This window comes from Nesoenas mayeri (genome assembly GCF_963082525.1).
Source record: "Nesoenas mayeri genome assembly, chromosome: 18".
Lineage (NCBI taxonomy): Eukaryota > Metazoa > Chordata > Aves > Columbiformes > Columbidae > Nesoenas > Nesoenas mayeri.
Genome location: NC_137566.1, coordinates 8,319,571 through 8,343,182, shown reverse-complemented (window position 1 = coordinate 8,343,182; position 23,612 = coordinate 8,319,571). Strand labels below are relative to the sequence as shown.

The following is a 23,612-nucleotide window of genomic DNA, read 5'->3' as shown; positions in this document are numbered from 1 at the left end:
CTATTCATCCTGCTTTACGGTGACCTTGCTCTGGAGACGATGATATTCCTTCAGCCTGGAAACCAGATTAAAAAAAAAATTAATTGTAAATTAACAGTAATAACACACATTTCCTTTCAATTAATTTAAACAGAATGAGGGGGCGTGAAGAGCAGGCGTTTGTTAAGGCCTGTACAGTTTAATTATATTTTTTTTTTCCATGAGATAATGTAATTAATTTATCTTAGAGGGGTGGGGGGACATGGCAGATTGGGGAGGACAAAGCGGTTAACAGGCAATGGAAAAATTAAGAGCCCATTATGTAAATGTGGCATGTTTTACAGCCCTGGAGTTGGATGGGGGGTCTAGGGGGGAGTACGGCGCGGTCTGAGAAATAAGTAAAATAACAAGGCTGGCTGTGCTGGGAAAGGCTGTAATTAGGCAGGGCTGGTGCAGGGGGGGCTGGTCGCACCCCGGTGGTTGGCGGGGGCTCGGGGGGAGCCCTTGGTGCACCCCGGGAGCTCAAGCCAGGAAGGGGAAGAACCCTGGGGGTTCTGGGGGCTTTTCCCCTCCAACCAGGGAGGGTCCCCCCCGACCCCGCAGACCTCAGCGAGTTGATGTTGATGAAGCCAGTGGCGTCGGCGGGTTCGTAGTCCCCTTGCACGTTCATGCTGTGGAGAGAAATGCACCATCAGTGGGATGGGAGGGTTGCCGGGCAGCTTTTTGGGAAGGGGGAGGATGCAGGTGATGCTGGAGCTGGCTGCTCCCCACATCAGTGCCCGCTGCCACCCCTCCCCAGCTGTGGGGGGCTCGGGGAAGGGGCTTTGGGGACCCCACTGGCTGTCCCTGGTGTCCCCAGGCCCTGCTAGAGACACAGCCCCAAGTTCCCCTCTGTGGTCCCTCATGTGCATCATCACCCTTCCTCCCTGTGCTCTTGCACCAAGCGGGGATGCTCGCCCTGTCCCAGAGCTGTCCCCTGGGTACAGCTGTCCCACGCCAGGCAGGGGACAGTGCCCTGAGCAGGGGACATTGCCAGAAGACACCCCCAGCACCACCGGGGGGTTTGTGGCCACTGGCACCCCGGTGCAATGCCAAGCACATCCATCCGCCTCCCCAAAGGCAGCAGCCACCCGCCAAACCCCAACTCCGATGCTTCCCACATCCCCAAAACATACGGCTCATTTCCCAGAAACCACAAACCTTAAAGGAGGAAGGGGTGGGGGGGGAATAAAGCAAAAAAAAGAAAGAGTTTACAATGATTTTACCTCCCCTGACGGGCTACAGAAAAACCTCTGTGCTTTTATTTTTGCTCATTCGAGTGGTTCTGACCTGCTCTATAATTACGTTACTTTCTACCTACTGTGCAGAGGCATTTCCACACAGCTCTGCCTCTCACAGCTTTCTCTCGGGTTCCTGTGACGCCGTCACTCAAAAGCTTTCAAACCAGCGATGTAGAAATCAAAAAGAAAAGGAAAATGGTTGGAGACGCAGGGAGAATAAGTGCCCTTGCTTTTCTCTCCCTCTCTCTTTTTCCTCTGTCCCACCCCCCTCCATCCTCCTTTTTTTTCTTCCCTCTTTTTTTTTTTTTTATACTTTATTCATTTAATCTCTCCAAGTGAGAGCACGAAGCATAATGAAGGGTTGGGACGGATTATTAGGAGCTGTTGATTTTGAGGAGGAGGGAAGGGGGAAAAAAAAGCCAGAGAAGAGAAAGAGAGAAGATAATTTGACATTTACTTCGACTGATCTAAACTCATTCGGGTGTATTTATGGCTTATAAAGTGTTTAGAGAGATTGAAAGGGGTTGAGGGAGGGCTGGGGGGAGAGTGAGTGAGAAAACAATGTGAAGAAAAGGGAAAAGCCGTAGGAAAAAAAGGAACGTTGAGTTGAAAACATGGCTCGTGCTTTGGCTGGGAGGACACTGTCCCTGGGTGCCACCAAAGATGGGACGGGATGGGATGGAGCAACATTGGGTGGGATGGAGCAGGATGGGATGGAGTGGGAGGGGATGAGAAAAGATGGGATGGAGCGGGATGGGAAAAGATGGGATGGGACACTCGCTGCCACCACCTCTGCCCACCCCGGCACTTCAAACCCCACTCACCTCACCAGCTCCTCGTTGTACAGTGACCGTGGGGACTCCCTGCCCAGGACGTACACCTGGCCCTTGAAGACGGACAGGCGGACGGTGCCCGTCACCCCCTCCTGCGAGCGCGCGATGCAGTGCCGGAGGAACTCGCACTCGGGGCTGTGCCAGAAGCCTGCGGGCAGGAGGCAGCGTGAGCTGGGACACGGGGGACACCACGATGCCCAAGGGTGGCCATGCAGGGTGTTTCCCCCCTGGCTAATTCCTGCAAGGCAGACCCAAATAATTTACAAGGGAAAGGATGTGGTTACTGGGCTGGGAGAGGTGCCAGGACACCCAGGTTTAGCTCTGAGGGATGGAGACCCCATGTGTGTCCCTTCCACTTGGTGGCCCTAAGATCCCCACCCAGGAGAGGAGGCAGCGGGACCATCCTCTTTCCATCTCCTGCAGGTGGGGGCTATCATGGAAATGGAAAGCTTCATTAAGTTATTATGAAACTGCCACTTGAAAAACACCATATCAGGAGGGTCAGGTGGAGACAGACCCACAGAGGGTGGGTGTGGAGGGGGGGACCAGCTCCCAGCCCCCCAGGATGGGGATGAGCTGCTCTCCTTGGGATACCCCTGTGCCCTCTCCTGTCCCTAAGCAGTGTAATTAGCCAGGGAACCCTTGGAGACCTGGAATAAAGCCTGGGAGATGGAGAGGGAGATAGGGGCAGAGAGAGAAAGAGCCCATTCACTGCCCTGCGTCATCCCCAGGTTTTATCTCTCCCATCACACACCGGTGCCCTCTCACCTTTCCCTTCCCTGGGCTCCAGGGCCGAAACCATTAAAGAAACAAACAACTTCTTTTGTTGTTCGGCCTCTCCAGCCCCTGAGCTGGGCCATATCCTGCAGCCTTGTCCTTGGGATCCAAGGCATGGTGCCAATGCCCTGCAACCCCTTGCCATCAAAACCATCCCCTTGATCCAGACCCCCACCCTACTACCCCACCACAGCATGGCTGGGGAATTTGGGGACTACCAAGCAGGCAGGGACCCCACCTTTGGGCAAATACACCCCTCTTTTGGGTAACCATCCTCCAGGTACAGCTCTTCAAACATCAGAATTGATGTAGGGCTTTTGCATCCTTGTAAAAATAAACCCAAGATACATTAAAATAATAACCAGCTACTTAAACCCTGACTCTGACAGCTCCAGGTGTGAGGAAGCATCGCCCCCTGCTCTGCAAACACATTCCCCCCTGGAAGTGATCCCCCTTAATGACCTTCCTGCCTTGTAACGAGGATCCTGCCCTAATCACGGCAGGGGGACAATGGCATTTCCGCACCTGGCTGTACCTGCCGGGATGGGAACTGGCTTCAAAGCCACCCCTCCACAATGGGATCAATGGGGACAGGGGGAAGATAAACACTAATTCTCCTAAAATCAGGAACTAGTCACAATAATGAGGTGTTAAAGGAAGGTGAGCTGGAAAGCCTGTCCTCTGGCACAGGGACCCACGGGTGCTGTTTGCACCCCCTTGGGGTTGTTCCTTGGATTTGGGCTCGGCTGGCAGGGAAGTCTGGGACCATGCTGAAAATCCCTGGGATAATAGAATAGAATAACAGAAATAGCCGGAGGCAGAAGCAGCATTAGAGAGCGAATTCAGGCAGGGGCTGTGATTCAAGGGGAAGGTAACTGAGACTCCTGCAGTCCCAGAAGCCCTTGGCTCAGCCAGACCCTAAAATATGGTTTAAGCAGCAAAGGGACTTGGGCATTAAATGCCAGTTGCCAAGGAAGATGCAAGAGGAAACACCCACAGAGAGGAAGGCAATGAGGATGAGCATAGGCATGAGAAGAGAGCCAGACCCAGCCCTGCTGATCTGCTGCTGCCCAAAGCCTGAGCTCCCAGACTCAGGTTATTGCCAGGGGATCTTCCCATGGGAATTATTCCAGGCCTTATGGTTAGAAAGAAATGCCTGAAAAGTAACAGGAGGAGGAACTGAGAGCCTGAGAAATCAGGACATGTAGAAGATAAGTGTTGTTTGGCCAAGGGGCAGGAGATCTCCCTGGTGTGTGTCTCCAGGGATGTCAGCTCTGACCTGGGCAGGCGATGGAAGAAGAGCCAGGACACAGGGACACGCCGCTGTGCTGGGAGCTGCGCAGTGGGGTTTTGAGCCCACCTACAACATTTTAGGCTAATCCTGCTTCTTTCAGCTTCGCACCAGCAACTGAGTTGGGGTTGATCCATGGAACAAACCCTGCAGCAGAGCTGATGTTCCCTCCCGAGGGTGCCAACCAGCTCCCCCAGCCCCGACAGTCCCCTGACCCAGCAGCACCCACAGGGGGACTAAGCTGAGACCCTCAAACTCAGCCCACTCAAAATGGAGCTGCTGGGAGCACCCCAGGAGGAAGGACAAGGTGCTTCATTTCTGTCCCTAACTGCAGGTGCCAAGCAGCGTTTCCTTGTCCCCAGGCAGTGCTGTCCTCGCCCAGGCCGGGCTGTGCTGGGAGCAGCTGGAAGCCCCTTTGCAGCCCCCGGCAAGCCCCAGCCCGCAGTGCCCCTCTGTGGGCTGTGCACCGAATAGCACAGCCGGCACCTCCCGGACCCTCCGCAGCCCCCCGGACCCTCCGCAGCCAGGGCCACAGCACCTTCAGAGCCTCCCACACCATGCACCCCTGAGCATCTCCCCGCCAGTGCATGGGGAGAGGTCTCTGGCTTCAAACCCCCGCATGGGGATGGCTGTGTTGGGGAGTTCGGTGCTCCTGTGTCCCACGTCTCAGTGAGGACAAGCGGAGAGATGGAGGCGGTCAGAGGGGAGAGCTGGGGAAAGGTGATGTGGGGGGAGAAAGGGACAGTGAATTACAGACATCTGAAGGTGTTGGAGGTGACAAAGTGGTGGCACCAGGCTGGGTGAGACGCCGGGAGCATCCCCTACCACCAAGCCCTCGTGGAAGGCAGCATCCCCTCCCAAAGGCAGGTGAGGAGCCCATTCAGCACCAAAACACACAGGGTGTGGGGTCAAGCTCAGCCTGAACAAACTCAAGTTTTACCCCCACGAGTAGCCTCAAAATGCACAACTGAATTTTACAGTGCATGTACCAGCAGGACCTGCAGCCTCCAGCAGCAGCGAGGGAGGAGGGTGAGGATGGCCGGGAGGATGCTGCAGTGGCAGAGCCGGGCCCAAGGACCATACGTACCGTTGTACACCAGCTCGGAGAATTTCAAAGCGAGTCCCTGCTTGATTTTCCGTACTTCCCGGTCCATGGTGAAGGCCTCGATATCTAAATGCGCATGGTATAGGATCGTTCCCGCTGGGGTCTCATAGATACCTAGCCATTTTTCCAGGCAGGGGGAAAAGCAGAAAAAGAGAGAGAAACGAATGAGACCAAAACTGTCAGCAAATGACAAAAAATAATGACTTGGCTGACAGAAGGAGCTGTGGTCGAGTGCATTCAGTCCCAGCTTGCTGTAAAATGCATTTGTCATTATATTCATGCTGGGGCCGAGACAGTCCACTCCGCACCTTGCGGAGAAAATTTCTAGATTCCCCTCTTTGAAGAGGCACTCTGACGAGGCTAAATGACAGGGTTTGGGAACCGATCCCCCCACCGATCCGTGCCCAACGGTCTGCGGCTGAAAACCTGTAATTAAAGGAACGACGCGGGGCACAGGCACGGGGAGCGGAGGGCCTGAAATACCCTCCTCTCCCTTCGGCTGGCGAGAAAGAGCCCCGTGTATCTGCTGCAAAACAATGGGGCTGGGATGGCAACCTCATTGGGGGCTGGTGGGGTCCCCCCCGGTCCCTTCCCACCTGCCCCCCCATTGCATGAGGCCTGGGGATGGAGAGATGCTTAATTATTAAGGCGATGGAGGCTAATGCTGCTGGTGAGCTGCTCCCTTTGTTCCAGCTGCTTGGGGCTTATTTGTTGCATAATATGTTTGTTTTGTGTTTAAATATGACAGTGGCCATGCGCTGCTCCCATCCTGTTGGACACAGGTGCAAAGCCAGTGGAGGAAGCACTGAGATAGTCCGGCAGTGAACACACACCAGGCACGGCTGTAACCTGCCCCACTAACCACCAGCAGGTCCCTGGCCCCTGCCCGCGGGGACAGTCCCCTCCCAACACCGGGTATCTGTGTGATGGCACAGCCACGGGAAATGGCAAAGGGCACCTGCCCATTGGGATTTGCTGTCACACAAACACCATAGGAAAGCATCCCCAGTGAAGGGGATGTGTCCCCAGCCAGCCCCCGTGGGGCTGCCAGGGGGCTCAAACACCCATGATGTTCTGCACACTCAGTGCCCTGGAGAGTGGCACAAGCTCAAACATGTCATGCCCTAGGGTGGCCACGGTCCCACAGACACAGAGGAGCCCTGGAACGGCAGCCCAAGCCACTTCCATCAAACCTCATCCCTACCAGGATCGAAGTTCTCAGCATCCTACAAGGTCTCTGTCCCAAAGGAGAACCACCCCCTTCTTTCAGGCCACCATGTTGCAGCCCAGTCGCTGAGAACCCATCCCCATGGGACTCCAGGAGGTGACAACCAAGTTAACACCAAAAACCAGCTGTCCCCACGGGCACGCGGTGGCACAGAGGGCTGCTCAATGCCCCCTCCGGGCCCTGACCGTGAAGCTAACACAATTTAATATTCCCTCTCCTTCCCCTTAGGAGGTGTTAAAGCCAATTTGAGCTGTCCAAAGGTTTGGGTTCATAACTTGACCCCCACCTCCTGCCTGCGCCCCTGCCCGTCCCATTCGACCTGATGCTGGAGGACTGGGGACCGGAGCGTGACAGCTGGGGCGGAGGGGAGGGGACCTGACAGCCAGAGACACCTTCAAAGTGACACTCGCAGCGTCTCCAAGTGTCTATTTTCATCTCCCCATGTTTACAGGAAAAAGACAGAGGTGTCAGCACTGCAGCCTGGCGAAGCTTCAATCACCCCGTAATTACTGCTGGGGAAGGGGGGGACCAGAGCGGGAGGGACGGACGGATATGGTGGGGGGCAGCCAAGGAGACAGCTGCCGCTGCTTAAAATTTTCTAATTTGTAACCTCGGCTGTCACTTCACCTCCATCTGAGCAATTTTGCTGCGCTGAGTGCGAGCTGTCACTCCCGACGGCATCCGCGGGACAGGATGGGATGCGGTGGCTTCCCAAGGGGACAGCGAGGACGATGCTGCCCATGGGAAGATGCTGCCCAAATTCCTACCGCTGGTCCAGGGCTAGGACCAAGCGTGGCCTGGCATGAATTCATCGCTGGGAATGGGTTTTCCACTTTCTTCCTCCATCTGCTTAGCAGTTGCAGGGAAGCAAAGCGAAAATGCAGGAGAGAGCCAAGGGGAGGTAAAGCCCCAGCCGAAGGCAGCGCTCACTCGGCTCTTTTGGCAGCGGCCGTTCCCTCCTTCCTGCTTCCTCCCCACTGATTTCATTTACTTCACTTAATTAGCCCCCCTTCGGAGTTAAAAAGATAATTTGATAATGAGGATGTGAAAAGGCGGGAGAGGCAGAGCTGGGCTCCCGTTCACAGCCAAGAGCCCCCGGCTGAGCCACGGCCCCCCCGGCCGGCTGCAGCGCTGCTCCCCGGCACCCCGTAATTACCCACCCTCCTGCCACTAAAACAAATACGGCAAAATTGAGTTAATAGGGCTTAAAAGGCTGGCGCGGGTATGCTCAGCTCGCCCCTCGCCCATTAGGCCTTAACGAAGTTCAATTAGGAGCTTAGTAAAAATCAATGCAAATGAATTTTTCCCCTGACTCCCCAGGTCCGGGAGGTGAGGGAGAGGAGGCACCTGGTGGGAGCCTTCGCTGTCACCTTTGTGGCTGTGCGGGGCTCCTGCTGTGCTGCTGACCACCCGTGCCTCAGTTTCCCCTGCAGAGCTGGGGGCCCCTATGCTGCCCTGAGGAACCTGCAGCGCCCCAGGCCATCGTGGCCACCACACATGATTTAAGGGCTCATCTCCTCCCACCTGTGAGTCCAGGTCCCATCTCCTGCCCCATTAACCCTAATCCCATTTGGAGTCTCAAACACTCCTGGCAGTGCCGGTTGTGAGGACACCCCGAGCTGCCCTGTGCCCCAAAACCCTTGGGGGACGCACAGCAACACCCTCCTGCTCCATCCCCCTCCCAGCCCAGCTCTCCAGCTCCCGCAGCAGATTTTGGAGATTTCTGTTCAACACAAGAGGCAAAACCAAGGGCAGGGTCCTGCTCAAAGCAAGGAGGAAAAACCGCCACCAAGGTCTCGTCCCCGAGGCGCTCGCACCCCTGCTGTCCCCAGAGAGCTCGCTGCTCCGCGTCTGCCGGCGCACAAACACGGCAGCGATCGCTCCGCGATGTCACACGGGAGACAGACATGACAGTTAAATGGGGTTTAGAGAAATTATTAAATGCTGGAAGGGTCACTAGAGCGTGTCAGTGGCTCTTAAAAAAATAAAATAGATTGTGACAAATTACTCAGCATCCTGCATGCAAATGCGCCGGCTGGCATGTGCGGTTTGGGGTTGGGGTTTTTGCTTCCTTCTTTGGGTTTTAATTTGATTATTCAAACTCGGATCAAATGATTTGGGGTTTGGTTTCTCATTTTTGATGGCTGATACTCTTGTAAAGGGGCCGGTGCCCTGCGGTGGGGAGAGAGACCGTGGGCTGAGTCTTATAATAATATTTGCTGACGCCCTGAACAGAGGGTAAGTTTAAAGAAAGGGAGCGGCTAATTAGGTATTAATGAGATTTAAAACAAAAGAGTAGGGCCAAGGGGATGGGAAATGATGATGAGCCACCTTGTTAGTTGGTTCTGTACGGGGCAGCTCGCTGCCTCCGGGGATTCCCAATGAAGCTGATCCTAATGGATGATCAATATTAAGAGTCACAGCCTCAAAAATGCAGAGATAAATCAAAGAATTGGCTTTGAAGAACCTCGGCGACTTGCATCGGTTTCCTGCGCTTTGTACCTGTATCTCGGCCAAAAGCTGATGGGGAGGGAGCAGTTGAGGCTGCTGGTGCTACCTGAGCCTGAGCGCCCTGGTGACGCTGAGCTGCTGCCACATCCCACCGGGGTCTTCCCTTTTTCTCTTTTTGTTTCTTTTCTGGTTTTAGGGCAGGAACGGCACTGCTGGCAGGTGGCCACTCACCTCTGGACTTCATCCCAACAAAGCGGTTCTCCACGATGTCAATGCGCCCAACGCCGTGCTTGCCCCTGTGGAGGAGACGGGAGGTTGCAGTAGCCTCAGATGGGTTGAAGAGGGAGACAACAAGGGACAAACGCCAAGTGACAGCGTGGCCAGCCCCTGGGCAGCACTGGTGACCATCGGTAGTGACCCCTGGATCGGACAGGTGACAAGGAGATGGATTTTTCTCTTCTTCTCCCCTCCTTTTTTATGGTGCCACCAGCCACTCCATCACTCATCACTGGGGTCAGCAGAGACATAGCATTTGGGCCACTGCAAAATAAACCGGGTGAGGGGACAGGCCACACTGCAGCCGTATTCCCGCTGGCCAAAGTGATTTTAAAACCACTTAATGAACATTTAAGTAGATGGCCAGGGACTCGGTGGCACTTGGTGTGGGTGCCCTCATGGGTGCTGCTGTATTTTTGGGCAAGCCCCTAGGGATGGCTCTGCCCCTGTGACACAGGGTGGAACTGGGCAGAAAACCCCAAGGAGCTGCTGCTGTGGAGGCAGAGGGGTATGTCTTTTAGCCCCAAAAAAGCCTACTCTCCACCCAAAAGAGACTCTGACCCACCTTGGGCAGGCAGAGCCAGGCGATGCCCCCCAGGAGTACAGGGCAAAGGGTATCCCGGGGGCTCAGCCCCCCACCGTGGGCAGGGCAGCATCGCCCATCCATGGGGCTGGGGCAGATGGTAAATGCAAAGGGTGCTAATTAGACTATTTAACCCTCCTTGTGCACAGCGAGCAAAACTCTAAATATTCCCGTGCTCCTGGACTCTGCCCAGCTCTGCTCGTTGACATGAATGGCACAACTGGGACCCAACGGGGACCATCCCATCCTCACGCTGCTGGCCACCATCCCTGGGCTCACGGGGACGTGCCAGCTGTGAGCATCCTGCTTCCACCCCACCCCGGGGACCCTGGGGACGCTGCCCTTGTCCCTGCTGCCAGCTGGCAGGGAGGTGGCCGCGGTGGCAGGGGACAAGGTGGCACTCACGCGATGTCATTCAGGTACATGAAGAGCTCCAGGGCTGCAGAACGAGTGGATCCATCCCCAGCGTTGGTGACCTTCACGGGGACACCTGCGGAGGTGGGGAGGGAGGACGGGCAGGATCAGCTGGTGCCAGGATCCCCCCGGAACGTCACCCCGCAGGCGTTAAATAGATGTGACAGATATGAACTCTAAATAACTTCTTAAAAAGCCATATCCAAGCTGGTGCCTGGGGGGAGGCGGAGGGAGGGGGGGACCCACCTCGGGAGAGAGGCGAAATAAATAAATAAAAAAGGCCATAAAAACGTCTCCCCCCTCTCCTCTCCCTGTCTCTTTTTTAGGGCCTGTGAAATTGCAACCAGGCCCTTAACTAATTGAATTTCACGCTCGGCAATTGTCTTACAGCACAGCACCTTCTGTCCCACCAGCCCCTACCCGGGGTGGGGGGGATGACGACGGGTGACAAATGTGTGTGTCCCCCCCCCGGCCAGCGTGGGGGGCATCTCGGGGGGACCCCCACACCGGGGCACGGCTGCTCGCACACGCATGCACACGCACCCCGCGGCGGGGTGCTCCCCGCCACGAATTCATTATTGCACCTTTTTCTTCTTTTCCCTCCTTTTTTTCCCTTAATTTTGTTTTTTAAGGGCGCCAGGCAGGAGCGAGGAGTAGGGGGGGATGCTGAATAGAAAGAGGCATTTTTTTTCTTTAGCGGTGTGAAATGAGCAATAAATGTATTAGGAAGCTGACAAGGGGGCTGCGGGGCCCACAAAGAAAAGCGGTGCGGAGTTGGAGGCTAATCCCCCCTCCATCTGCCCTCCTCATTTCCATTTAACGCGCTATCACTTGCCAATCAGCCTCAATGCCTCCCTTTCTAGTCTTTATTACGGAGGCGCCCGCAAGAGCCCCTGTCTAGCGACGGGGGCTGTCAGCTCCCCCCCTAAACCCCCCCTAAACCCCCTATTTTCCAGGGGTTTATAAACTCAGTTGTAAATTGCTATTAAATGTAACTCGCGGCAATAATGAACCTTAAGCTGCTTCTCGAGCGCGGCCCCCCCCCGGCTTTTCCGCGCCCTCCCCTCGCCCCGGCTCTTTCTATTCGCATCCTCCGCTGGGGTATTGGCTGGGGTTCGCTCGGCGGAGAGCCGACGTTGTCGGGGCTGTTGTTGGCGAAAGCTGCTTAGCCTTTAAAATAGTTAATAATTAGATTAAAACTTCAAATAAATTAACTAGGGGCTGAATGGGCTGCTGGGAAGAGGGGCTGCTCCCGGCAGGGGGACGATGATAATGGAGCGGGGATGCTGGTGGTGGGGGGTCGTGGGGAGGGGGTGTCCCCTCTGAGTAGGGGCTGCTGCTGCCAGGCTGGCTGGTGGCACAGGGATGCCCATGGCTGGGGGAAGTGGGCAATGCCGCCTTATGTCCCCTCTCCGGGTGGCAGCTCCAGGGCTGGGCCCCACCATGCATCCCCAGGGATGGGATGGGGTGTCCCTATCTCCTTCATTTAACCAAATCCTGCTGGAGCATCTTCCCAGCTGTGACACCTGTGTGTCCCCAGGGCCACCTGTGTGCCACCCTGCAGGAGAGGGACCCCACGCCCACTACATCTCGATGGCTAGGGTAGGGGCTGGGACCCCTCCCCTCTCTCAGGGGGTCCCCAGCAACTCCTCAAAGATGTCCCCAGATCCCCTGCACACCTCAAAGAACCCTAAATTTCCACAAGCACCATCCCAAGCCCTGATGCCACAAGTTGGGGCTCATCCCACCTGCCTGCACCCCAGGGATGCTCCTGGCTGCCAGCACCCCCCCAAGTCCTGGCTGCAGAGTGAGGTTCAGCTTCGAGGAGTTGGCTACAAGGAGGTGCTTACCCCGCTCAAACTCGATCTCCAGCACGTCTGGGGAGTCGGGAGAGGTAGCTGGATCACGGGTCTTCGTGTAGAGTCCAGGGGGGGCCGGATTCTGCCAAGGAGGTGGGGGAAAAAGAAGAGAGAAAGTCAGTGGCGTTGGCAATGCCAACCCTAGTGTGCATCCTCCATCCTCAGAACACACCCCGCATCCCCCATCACCAGTATGCATCCTCCATCCCCAGTATGCATCCTCCATCCCCAGTATGCATCCCCCAGTATGCAATCCTGCATCCCCAATATGCAACCCCCATCACCAGTATGCATCCTCCATCCCCAGTATACATCCCTCAGTATGCAATCCTGCATCCCCAGCATGCATCCCCCATCCCAAAGCCTGGGCCTGGCCCGGCACAGCCCCGGCGCTTACCGGGGCGCCGGGAGCAAAGGGGTTGGGAGGCATCAGCCAATTTTTCCCCTCAACTTGAGCTCATCTTTTCCTCTGACACCCCCGCAGCTGGAGGCGGGATGGCTGTGGAGCAGCAAGTCAGGCAGGGAAAAGCGGGACGATGGCAGCGAGTGGCAGAGCAGGCGCCCGCGCGTCCCCACGCCACGGACCGGCTTATTTGGTGCTGACCGAAAAAAACTAATGAGGAGGCCTGACCCCAGCAGGTGCTCCAGGCGCTCCAGCTCTTTCATGGTGTCCCTGGGGTTAATACACACGGGGGAAAATAGAGGAACAAAGCAAAAACCCATTTCAGAGCACATCAACCTTTATGTATATATATTTTTTTTCTAGATTTATAGGAAAGATGCATCTTATCTCTGTCAGAGCCGGGCCACCGGAGGCTTGGGTGGCGACAATGAATTGCCGCAATTGAAGTGCGTGCCAGGAGCGGGGGAAAGCAAATATAATAGTAAAAACAAGCTTTCCGTCCTGGAGAGCAAATGCTTTGCAATTTCACGTGCCCTCTCAGCACTCACGCACGATGCAGCCGTGTGCATTGGCCCCAAAACACTTTCAACCCAGTGTTTGCAAACTCCTGTCTCTAAAGGGACCCCCCCCCTTCCAGCTCTTGGAGGTGGAGGGGAGGGAAACTGAGGCACAGAGGAGCCTCCAGCTGAGGAGTCCCAACAACTAAAACCCCTGTGCAAGCAGCACGGGTGGAGTTTCTCCAAACTGAGCCTCTCCTGTGGGTGTTTTAAGGGATGAGAAACTGGTATTTCCCCACAAAAGGCAGCTGGTGAGCTCTGGAGCTCTGGGCATCCCTGGGCAATGGGTTCTGCCTGCACCCCTACCTGGCCCCTGCCCCCCAGTCCTCCTCTGCTTTTTAAAGCACAATATTCCCCCTGCTCACTTTTCCTCCCTTCTGCACCTTTCCAGCGAGGAAAAATGGACAAGGTAGAAAGCGAGTTAGAAAAACAAAAGGGGAGACAAAAGGGATCCCTTTAAAAACAATTTTAAGCTTTCTGACGGGAAAGTTAACTTATTCGCAGTTTCATCTGAAAATTTTAAAGGTGGGGAATAAGCCTTTTAGTGAAAAGTTGCTCTACTTTTTTTGGTCCAATAAATAGCAAAGCCCAATGAGCACCTGTGAGCATCCCTGCCGCCCCCTCCACCCCACGGGAACCCCCTCACCTCACCCCAAATCCCGGGGTGCACATCCCAGCACCAACCACAGCTGAATCCCAGGAATACAGACATAACTACCCTGGCAAAACCACCCTCAGGTTCCCATTTTCTCTCTTTTTTGCCCCTTTCCCTTGTTTTAAACACGAGGCGCTCGCACACGAGCCTCCCCCGCGCCTGCACACACACAAATTACACAGGCTACAGATTTCAATTTTACATCGTCTGGCCTTTCCTAGCCCTGATCACACTTATTAACTAGACAAACCCGCGAGAGATGATGAAAAACTTTGAGTTCAAAAGGAAAGATGGGGGGGTGGGAGGGAAAAAAATACCGGAAAGTATTAAAAACTCTTTACTAAACATTGGAAGTCAAAGTCAGGTAGTTTCCAATTTTCCAAGCCAACTATGAAAACCCCTATTAAATAAAATAACTAAATAGAAATAAAAGTGACATTTGGCTTGCATTCCATCATTACGGTGCGAGTCTGTCCTCTTTTTATTCTCTCTCCTAAAAGCACAGTTCAAATGACAAATAGTTTGTTGCAGTGTATCAATGCCTCCTATTTATCCCTCCCCGCAGGGGGGCTAGTCCTGCAATGTCATCTTTAAAGGGGAGAGAGGGGAAAGAAAGAAGTGGGGGGAAAGGAAGAGTGTGTGGAAAGGGAGAGAGGGAGGGGGGAAGAAAGAAGCAAGAAAAACGGGGCAAGAAGAGAAGAAATTGGAAGCAAATGGTCCATGAAGTAAACCATGATGCAGAGCTATCGATGCCGCAAATGGTTTATTCATCCGGCTGATATTGTTGTGCCCGGGACTGAATGAACTCTTTCAGAGTGCCATATGAAGTTAAAGCAAGTAAATTTCTATCTTTCTCCGCATTAGCTGCCTCATTGCCCTTCAATCGGGCCTCACAGAGGCAGAAAATAGCTCAACCATCTGCTTTCAAATCCCTGCGTTTGGCAGGTCCCAGGGCTTTGGGGAGGGGACCCCATCGTGTCCAGCACCCCGGATCCTGCTGCAGCCACCCTGGTGCCACTTCCCGGGCTGGGGCAGGGGACAGCGGTGACTCCGTGCTGTGGGGAACCACGTCCCAGCGCTGGCTGGGGGAGAGGAGCGGAGGATGCTCAATGATGGTGTTCCTGCTCCGTTCTGTGCTAAAGTGACCCCGTTTCCCAAGCTGGCTTTGGAAAGGGAGCGGGTTTGGCAGAGCCGTGGGATGGGGGTGTTGTGCGGGGGCAGAGGTGCTGGGTGCACCACGAAGGGTGCACGTCAGCCCCTTGCTAGAGGCATCAAAACCCATCCCTGTGCCAACCGCTCTCCCAGAAGAGAAGATCCACCGAGTGTTTTGCAAAGCCAGATGCACAGACACCAAAGAGAGAGCAGGACTCCCTCACCACCTTCTTCTTCCTCACACCCCTGCCAAAGGCACGTGCCAGCCCGGCTGCGGGCACGGAGCTCCCACTGGCTCCTGTCCCTCTCTGCCTGCCTCCCCCTTCCTCTCCCCAGGTTGTCTAATTAGCGCTGATGGATAGTTTAAGTAGCCACCGAGCACTGCGACCCGCTGGGGCATGACGAGCGCAGGCGGGGGCCAGTGGGCAGCCGGACCACGAGCACCATTCGGAGGCAGCCGGGGTCTGACTGACCCCTCCGCAGCACCCACCACCACCGGGCTCTTGGTCCCATCAGCAGCCAGAGCTCCCAGGGCTCTCTCCAAGCCTCCCATGAGGGTTTTACCCTGTTTCTCTCCAAATTGTAGGGATGGGAAAGCAAGGAGGGCTGGGTGAGCTGCAGGTATAGGCATGGACTGGAGCTGCAGGGGACAGCCCAGAGCTCTGTCACCCGCCACCAGCCCAGCTCTCCCACCAGCGCCTCATCTGTCTAATTGCTCCTTTATTGCTGCCCCATGACATTGTCCCCTCCAGTGCCACCCTGAAACGGTCCCTTCTCCTATTCACGCCGGCGGCAATTAACGTGCTGGGAGAGGCGGAGGGGCCGGGGTGGGCGGCAGGGCCCCCCATCGCTGACGACCTGCCGTGAAATTTCTAATTAGGCTGCAAATACATGAGACGCCCTCAGCCCTGTGGCTGCCACGTTGGCCATGATCGATTACCTTGGGGTTCTCCAGGATCCCGGCTTCATAGCTGTGGAGAGAGAAGTCACTGCAGCACCTGCAACCCCAAAACCCAATTGGAATGACCCCCCCCCCCATTCCCACCACCCCATGAGGATGGGTGTAAATATGTGTTATGGATCTTCAGGAGCTTTTAGCAGCAACCCTGCAAGGAGTGCCAGGCCTGGAGAGCTAAGGAGATGGATGCTGCTGCATGGGACATGGGCAACTGGGCAGAAAGGGAGGCTGGAGGTTTTGGGATCACATTTGGCCAGCACATGGTGGGACAGTCTGAGGCTCTGGGGGTGGGAAGGGATGTCCTGGCCACACAGGATGGGGGGATTGAAGCCCCAGGCTCTGGGTCGTCACCCCATGGGAGCTCCCCACCCACCCAGCCTCTCACCTGATGTGCATGAGGTTTTCGTCCATGCTCCAGGGTGTCTGGGGTGTGACGGGCACCGGGATCCCGTGGTTCTGCGGAGGGAAGGGGATCAGCGCTGAGCCAGCCCACATGGATCAGCTCCGGCACCACAAAGGCACAACCCGCGGCCACCAGCAAGGCAGCATGGAGCAAGGTGGACATCTGTGTCCCTGACCCTGGGCCCCAATCAGCTCCCACCACGAGGGCCACCTCAATGGAGACATCAGGGACATGGTGTGGCTGGGAGGAGAACGGCCACCCCAGCCCCACCAGAGGCAGGGATAGAGACACAGAGCGCCCCATGAACCCAAGTGATGGAGACATCGGCATGGATGTTGTGAACTTTTTCTGGGTCCAGAGTGGTGCAGTGCCTCGGCTGGGCTCCTCAGCAAGGGGAGGTGACACGAGGACAGAGGTCCCCAAAACCACAAGATGCTCCCCAGCCAAAACAGGACTGACACTCCACCACAAGTTGACAACACATGTCCTCACAGCCTCGTGCAAACATGTGGTGACACAGACACACGGGTGGCAGTCATTTCCCCGAGCACGCCGTGCCAGGGGACACACGGCCCCGCACCGGCTGCCGCCCCGGTGCAGCGCTCAGCACCGAGCCCAGCTCCCTAACAAGGTCACCAGCGCGCTCAATTATCCGCTGACATTTCAATGGGGGAAATTGCCTGTGAAGACGAGGTGAATACGCAGGGGAATTAGCAGGAGAGGCAATGGCGGTGGGCTGACAACCAGAGCCAGCGGGGACGTCGCCCACCCTGCTGGGGTGCCAAGCTGCGATGTCCCGGCTGCGGGACAGTCACAGTGAGCTGAGGCTGGACACGGCAGTGGTGGCTGCAGGTTTGCACCATGCCTTGGTGTGTCCATACAGCCCATGCATCACGGAGCAGCTCTGCCGTTTCAGTGGCAGGGACATCAGCCAAGGGCTCAGTCAGGTACAGAGGAGAGGGGCTGAGCAGAGGATCCTTGTTTGCTGGGAAGGGAAATGCTTCTGGTTGTTAAATTATGGTTCTCAACCCACCACCTGAGATGGGCGCAAGGTCCTGAGATACCTCCTAATGCTGCAGAGGGACTAACTCAGCCCTGCGCCCAGGGGGACGCTGCCCCACCTTCACAGGTCCTGGTTTGCCGATCCCATACCAAACTCCCCGTGTGGAACCCCACAGAACCCCCATTCCAGGCTTTAGAGCAAGAGCTGCACCGCAGTGACACAGATCCCTGCTTATGCTGGCACCAACCGAGCCCCAGACATCATCGCATTATAACTCCCCGAGCACATCCAGGTGCTGAAAGGACCTGGCCACACATCTCCCTCTCCTGAGCATGAAAAAGAACGGATCCTCCCCCCTGCTTTTTTTTTTTAATCTAATGCTGAACATAACCAGAGACCAAGCAGCACTACAAACACTCAACCCCAACCTTTCCTCTTTCAACGGGGCCTCAACCCATTTCATTTCCTTTTCCATCCCTCCCAAACAAACAAAAAAACCCCACCCAAACAAAACCCCCAAACCCAAAACACATGTTCCATTTTCCATATAATAAAAACCACGGCGCTCTTAATAACTCCCCTATTTGACAATTTGTTTGGCAACATATGGAAAGCTCTCGTAAACTCGCCCCTTCATAATACGACGGCAGATGGCAAACACAATCCTCAACACGCTGCTCTCGGTGGCCCTAATGGGCTCTGAGGTCTCCTTGCCCCGCGCCGCATCCCTTCAGCTCCGCACCTTGTCTTCCCAGAGATTACCCAGCCAGCCTCGATGGCAGCTATTTAAAAACTGAAGCAATTTTCTGGTTTATGCACAGAGCTGCCTTTTCCCTTTTGATTGATTGAGCCGAGTTGTCAAGCATTTCCATGAAGTCGCTAAAAAAGAAAGGTACCCTGGTGGGCACGTAAAAACCTGATGCAAAACTTCTAATATGTTTTATTGCAACTTGTACTTCAAAAAGGAAGGGACAACAAAGGCGAATGTATTTGCTTTGTCTGTTATGCAAGTCAGGGAGCTGGGACCCGTTTCCTTGGAAAGTGGGTTACAATTAATAGCCAGGTAATTAGGGAGCTTTTAGAAAGGAAGAAAAATAAAATAGAGGGGGAAAAGAATCCCAATCAGAAGGCTCCAGTGTGATGCTGCAGGGATGTCATGCAGGGCTTGCTGTCACCTACCAAGCCGTGGTGAGCATCCCATGTCTGCTCGAGCATCCTGCGACTGCCTCGAGCATCCTGTGACTGTCCTGAGCATCCCACAACCATCCCGGCATCCTACAACCGCCCTGAGCATCCCACAACCATCCCAGCATCCTACAACCGCCCTGAGCATCCCACAACCATCCCAGCATCCTACAACCGCCCTGAGCATCCCACAACCATCCCAGCATCCTACAACCGCCCTGAGCATCCCACAACCACTCTGTGCTGGCTCCTACCTTGGCATAGTCCATCAGCTCGCGGCGCCCGGGGAAGCGCTGGTAAAACTCAGGCAGCCTCCATGGTGCGACCACCTGGCAGGAGGGCAGGAGTGTGACATGAGAAGCCTCCAGCCCCCTTGCAGCCCCCAGCCCTTTCTTTTGCTCCTCAGCACCATCCCAGGCTCCCCGCAGGAGAGGGCTCCAGGCAGCCCCAGGGAGCAGGACCCACAGGGCGCCAGCCCTCCAGCTGAAATTCAATCTCCCTATGCAAGGATGGAGTAACTCAAACCCCTGACCCTAACACCGTGCTTGACTCAAGTGAGAAACAGGCAGCATCGATTATCTGGCAGCTGCCTTGGTACCATTTCCTCTGTGGCCTCGTGGTGTTTGGGGTAAAAATAGGTCCATTAAGGATCATTACAGCCCCCTCAAATGCCAAAACGTTGCTGTGTGCAGCTGGCAGCTTGTTAAAGCGAGGCACAGCCTCTTTCATCGGTGTTAAAACAGAATTCCTCACCAGCTGGGGAGGAAGCCAGGATCCCCGCAGTGGGTCTCCACGGGATGATTTTGGGTGCCTTACCTTGATATTAGGACACAGAGCGTAGCAGCTGAGCTCGAACCGAACCTGGTCGTTGCCCTGAAAAATGAATGGGAGCCCGTCTGATCTTGGGGTCACCCAAGAGCTGTGCTCTCCCCTGGGCTGAGACTCCTCAAAACCAAACTAGTGGAAACCCAGATTTGGGTATTTTTTCCCCACAGGTGCCAGAGGACACATGAAGGGAGAGGATGAGGGGGAAAGAAGACCATACGGTCCAGGAGGATGCAATAGCTCATAATTAAATAGCTCTGAACCTCCCTTTATCTTAATTGGCCTGTACTGATGAGGTCCTCCTAATGAGGCCAGGTAGTTAGAAAGGGGCGAGGAGCAAGCCTGGGAGTTATTAGCACTTCCCAGGGAATAGCACTCACCAAAGCCTATTTTCCACCAGCACCAAGGGGTGTAAGGACCCCCCTCTCCTCCTCTTGGCCCTGGCCTCGAGGATGCATTTATGGCCAGGCTGGGAAATCCCCAAGGACTATTACACGCAGGCGAGTACATCCACTGAAGCGCTCATTTTCCTTACAGCCCCAAAACAAGTCCATCTGCTGGGGCAGCGGGGACACCGCAGATGGCCCGCATTTAAGATGCCGCAGCCGGGTCGAGTTACCCGTGCTCGGTTCCTGCCTGCACCAGTGGCTTTAATGGCCCGAGGAGCCAGCAGAGCCTGGGGAGCAGCCAAGGGTGCCCCTGCCAGCAGGGCTGGTGGTACCCAGGAGCGGAAGGGACGTTGAGGCTGCGTTTCTCTGACACCCTTGAACAGGGGCTTTTCAACAGGGGCTGCTGGGGATGGGTGAGACAGATGGGGAAGGAGTGAAGAGAATCCATTGCAGCACGAGCAAGGGACAGTTCAGTCATGAAGCCTTCCAGCCCCACAGCTGCCCTTCTGCCCCTTCTCCTGCTGACAACGTGTCCCTTGGCCGTATCCAGCATCCCTCTTCCAGCAGGGTCCCCCCTCATAGCTGGAGACCCCCAAACCCCACCCTTTGCAGTGAGACCCCTCCAGCTGGGCACCTCACCTTTGCCCCTGGGCCAGGATCAACACTTTGAGTCCCTGTGGGATGGGGAGGAGGGGGAATCCAGCAGGACCGGGGTGCACACACAGCACCCAAGGGCCCTGCAGAAGCTTTTGGTGACGATGCCACCCTGCCTCGAGTGTCCCCGCACTGGGCTGGGCAGCATGCGGGCAGCGGCTGGAGGTGCCAAGGGGGTGGCCCACGGTCACGTCTCGCGGGTCCCACAACCCCTCCGCAACTCCCTGAGGAGGATTCCCCGATCTCGGGGCAGGGGCTGGCCCCGAGCATCCTTTCCTCGGTCTCTGGCCGCCTCTAGCGGCAAAGCGCTCTCCCTGCGGCCGGGGACAGCCAGGGATGGGGACAGGGACCGGAGCAGTCTGCCCGGTGTGCCCCCAAACGCCTCGGGCAGAGCCGGCTCCTAGCAGCCCCTGTCCATAAGAAGCTTTTAGGAAGCTGCTGCTGGAAGTGGGAGGTTCAGCTGTGACCTGAGCCTTCCCAACAAGGAGAGGGAATTAAACTGGGCACAGAAATCCCAGAAGTGAAAAGGAAGCGTCAAAACTTTGCAGAGCCCCACGGAGCACTCACGAAACACCCCATGCACTCCTCCTGGCACCCATGGCTCGGCTGATGGGCTGACCGGGTCGGTCCCCCCACCAGCACCCCATGCCACCCCCACCCTGTCCTCCCTCACCTTTCCAGTGGCCCCATGGGCAACGTACTGGGCTCCCTCCCTCTGGGCGATGTCCACCAGCTTGCGGGCGATGCAGGGCCGTGCCAGCGCCGTGCCCAGCAGGTACCGGTCCTCGTAGAGAGCGTTGGCCTGCACTGCCGGCCAGATGAACTCCTCCACAAACTCCTTGCTGATGTCCTCAATGTAAACCTGCTGGGACGGAGGGAGCCTTATAATGGGAGGGTCACTGGGGGGGATCCCACTCCTGGGAGGCTTTGGGTGCAGTAAAGGGCCCCTCCACCTCCCCTTTCCTAGATATTGCTAAAAGACTTCGGTGCAAAGTCTCTGGAAAAGGGATTCCTCACTGGCACTGTCCCCTGCTCCATGGTGACCCCAGACACAGCATGTACAAGACCCCAGGGTTCAGCCCCATGGTGGGGAGCAGGGGAAGCTCAGACCCCCCAGGAGCCTGGAAGGAAGGACACTGTTACCTTCTTGGCCCCCAGCGCCTGTGCTTTCTTCCGTGCTGCCTCAAAATCTTCCTTCTGCCCAATGTTGGCCTGAAAAGGGGGAAAAAAACAGGACTGAGTGTGAATGGAGAGCACAAAACCCAGCACAAGCCCAGCCTGGCAAGGGACATCACCCAACAGACAGTGCAGTCCATGGTGGCTGGGCCCAGGGCCACCCAGAACGGGATGTCCCACCTACGACAGCATTCCTCTGGGCTATACCTTCCTCCGCCAAGCCTTTGGCTTTGCCCTGATGAGCTGCCCTCATTAGCAGAGGATCATTTGCTGGCAGGGACAGGCTGTGCTGCACAGGGCTGGCAGCTCAGCAGAGCAGCACTAGGTGATGGTTAACCAGTGAGAGCAGGGTCACCACCGTGGCCATGCACATGCCAGGACCCCTGTCACCCACCCCAGGTCCCCAGACCCATGGCCCAGTGCCACCTCCACCCCCAGGTACAGCGTCCCCACGGCAGAGCTCGGCACGGGGCTCACCAGGTAGGCGACGACGTCGTATCCCTGCTCCTTCAGCCACACCAGGATGCAGGAGGTGTCCAGGCCCCCACTGTAGGCGAGGACAACTGTACCCTTGGGCTGAGCCATGGCACTGGCAAAGAAAAGGGAAAGGGGTTAACGGTGGCACCAGGCCCTGCTTGGCACAGGGATGCTGCAGTTACCAGCTGTGAAACCCTTCCCAGTGTCCCTGAACTGGCCATGGGGCTGTCACGGTCCAGCTGGGAACTGAGGGCACCCAGGGATGAGGGCTCTCCCAAGGATATTCTGGGCAACACAAACATTATCCAGGGGATGAATAACCAGGAGGCAAGAAGCAGAGCCCACGGGAAACTGAACACTTGGGGCCAGCGGCAGCTTGAGTAGGTGGAGGAGCACATGGAGGAGCACATGGAGAAGCACGTGGAGCTGGGACAAGCTCTCTGATTAAAACATGGACTCCCAGGGTTGTTCTTGCTCACAGGCAGTGAGAGCTGCTGCCATGGGCTGCCGGGTGCTCCTGTGAGACCAGAGCCATGGGCAGCACACGGAGCTGGGACACGCTCAGCCCCAAGAGCACCAGGCTGGGGGCAGCGCACAGGAGGGGACTCACTCGGCATTGGGAGGGACCAGTTGGACCAAGAGCCCTCCCGGGCTGCAAGGAGCAGGGCCAGGGCTGGGGAAAGGATGAAAAGCCGCAGCACAGCAGCCGCATCCAGGCTGTGGCCCCCAGCCAGGGAGGACACCCTGCGGCTGGTACACCCAGCACAGCCAGTGATGGAGGGGACCAGGGCAGATACAGGGACCGCCTCGCTCTTACCTTTGCTCCACACGGCTCTTGCTCTGGCAACCCCAGCACAACGTGCCCCACGCTCTGCAAGTGTCCTGCAATGTCAAGGGGCTGGGACTCAGACGCAGACACGTGGCTGCGGCAGGGACACAGCCTGACGTCCTGCTCGGGCACGACCCAGCACGTTGTAGCCCTGTGCCAGGTAGATGGGCTCAGCCACCCACCGATTCGGCGCCAAGCACCCACCAGCACTGCTGAGTGTGCAATAGCTGCGGGGCTGGGGCGCTTGGCAGCATCCCCCACAGCCCAGCCTCAGCCTCGAGTCTATTTAACGCTTAATAGGCTTTTGTCCTAATTATGATGCCCTGTGTTTCTTGACAGCGTGAAACACCAAAGTGGGGATTCAGTGCCCCTCATCCTTCAGCGAAGGGGATCAAGGACTTCAGTCAACAAAAGGAGATGAAGGATGCAGCAGCCAGAGCTCAGGAGGGGGGATGTGGGATCCCACTGTGGGAAGGGACTCGAGGATGTCCCCATGGTCCCTCGGCAAGATTGTGAATGCCAGAGCCCCGTGAGGAGGTGATGCCAGCTGACCCTTGGCCAGGGAAGGCGGGCGGCAAAGTCGGCCAAATCCCATCCTGAGCAACTTCTCTGCTACTGCTGAGTCAGCACAATGCTGCTCCTGCTGTTGCAGGCAAGGAAAGTGCTGTGCTGAGCTGCTCCAGCCTGGCTCACGCAGCACCTTGCACAGCAGGATGCAGTTACATCAGGCTGTGCCCCAGCACCCAGATGCTGCCAGCATGGTGTGGGGCCAGCATCCCAATGGGAGCAGCTTGGAGGCGTCCCAGCACCCCAGTGCAGGATCTGGCCTGCTGCTGCTGGTTTCTTGCTGAAAAGCAAAAGCGTCTGACA

The 23,612-nt window shown here is 56.3% G+C and overlaps 1 protein-coding gene across 1 annotated transcript; it reads right to left on the bottom strand.

Annotated features, from left to right (window-relative positions):
- Positions 1–22,021, bottom strand: ASS1 (argininosuccinate synthase 1; the record flags this gene model as incomplete). The annotated part of the gene is made up of 14 exons (XM_080356074.1): positions 1–55; positions 585–650; positions 2,084–2,240; positions 5,248–5,379; positions 9,176–9,240; positions 10,209–10,293; positions 12,068–12,158; positions 15,784–15,814; positions 16,187–16,257; positions 18,647–18,721; positions 19,209–19,265; positions 20,934–21,122; positions 21,404–21,472; positions 21,914–22,021. 14 exons carry the CDS (start codon positions 22,019–22,021, stop codon positions 1–3), a joined length of 1,251 nt encoding a protein of 416 aa, XP_080212200.1.
- Between the last annotated feature and the right edge of the window lie 1,591 nt (positions 22,022–23,612).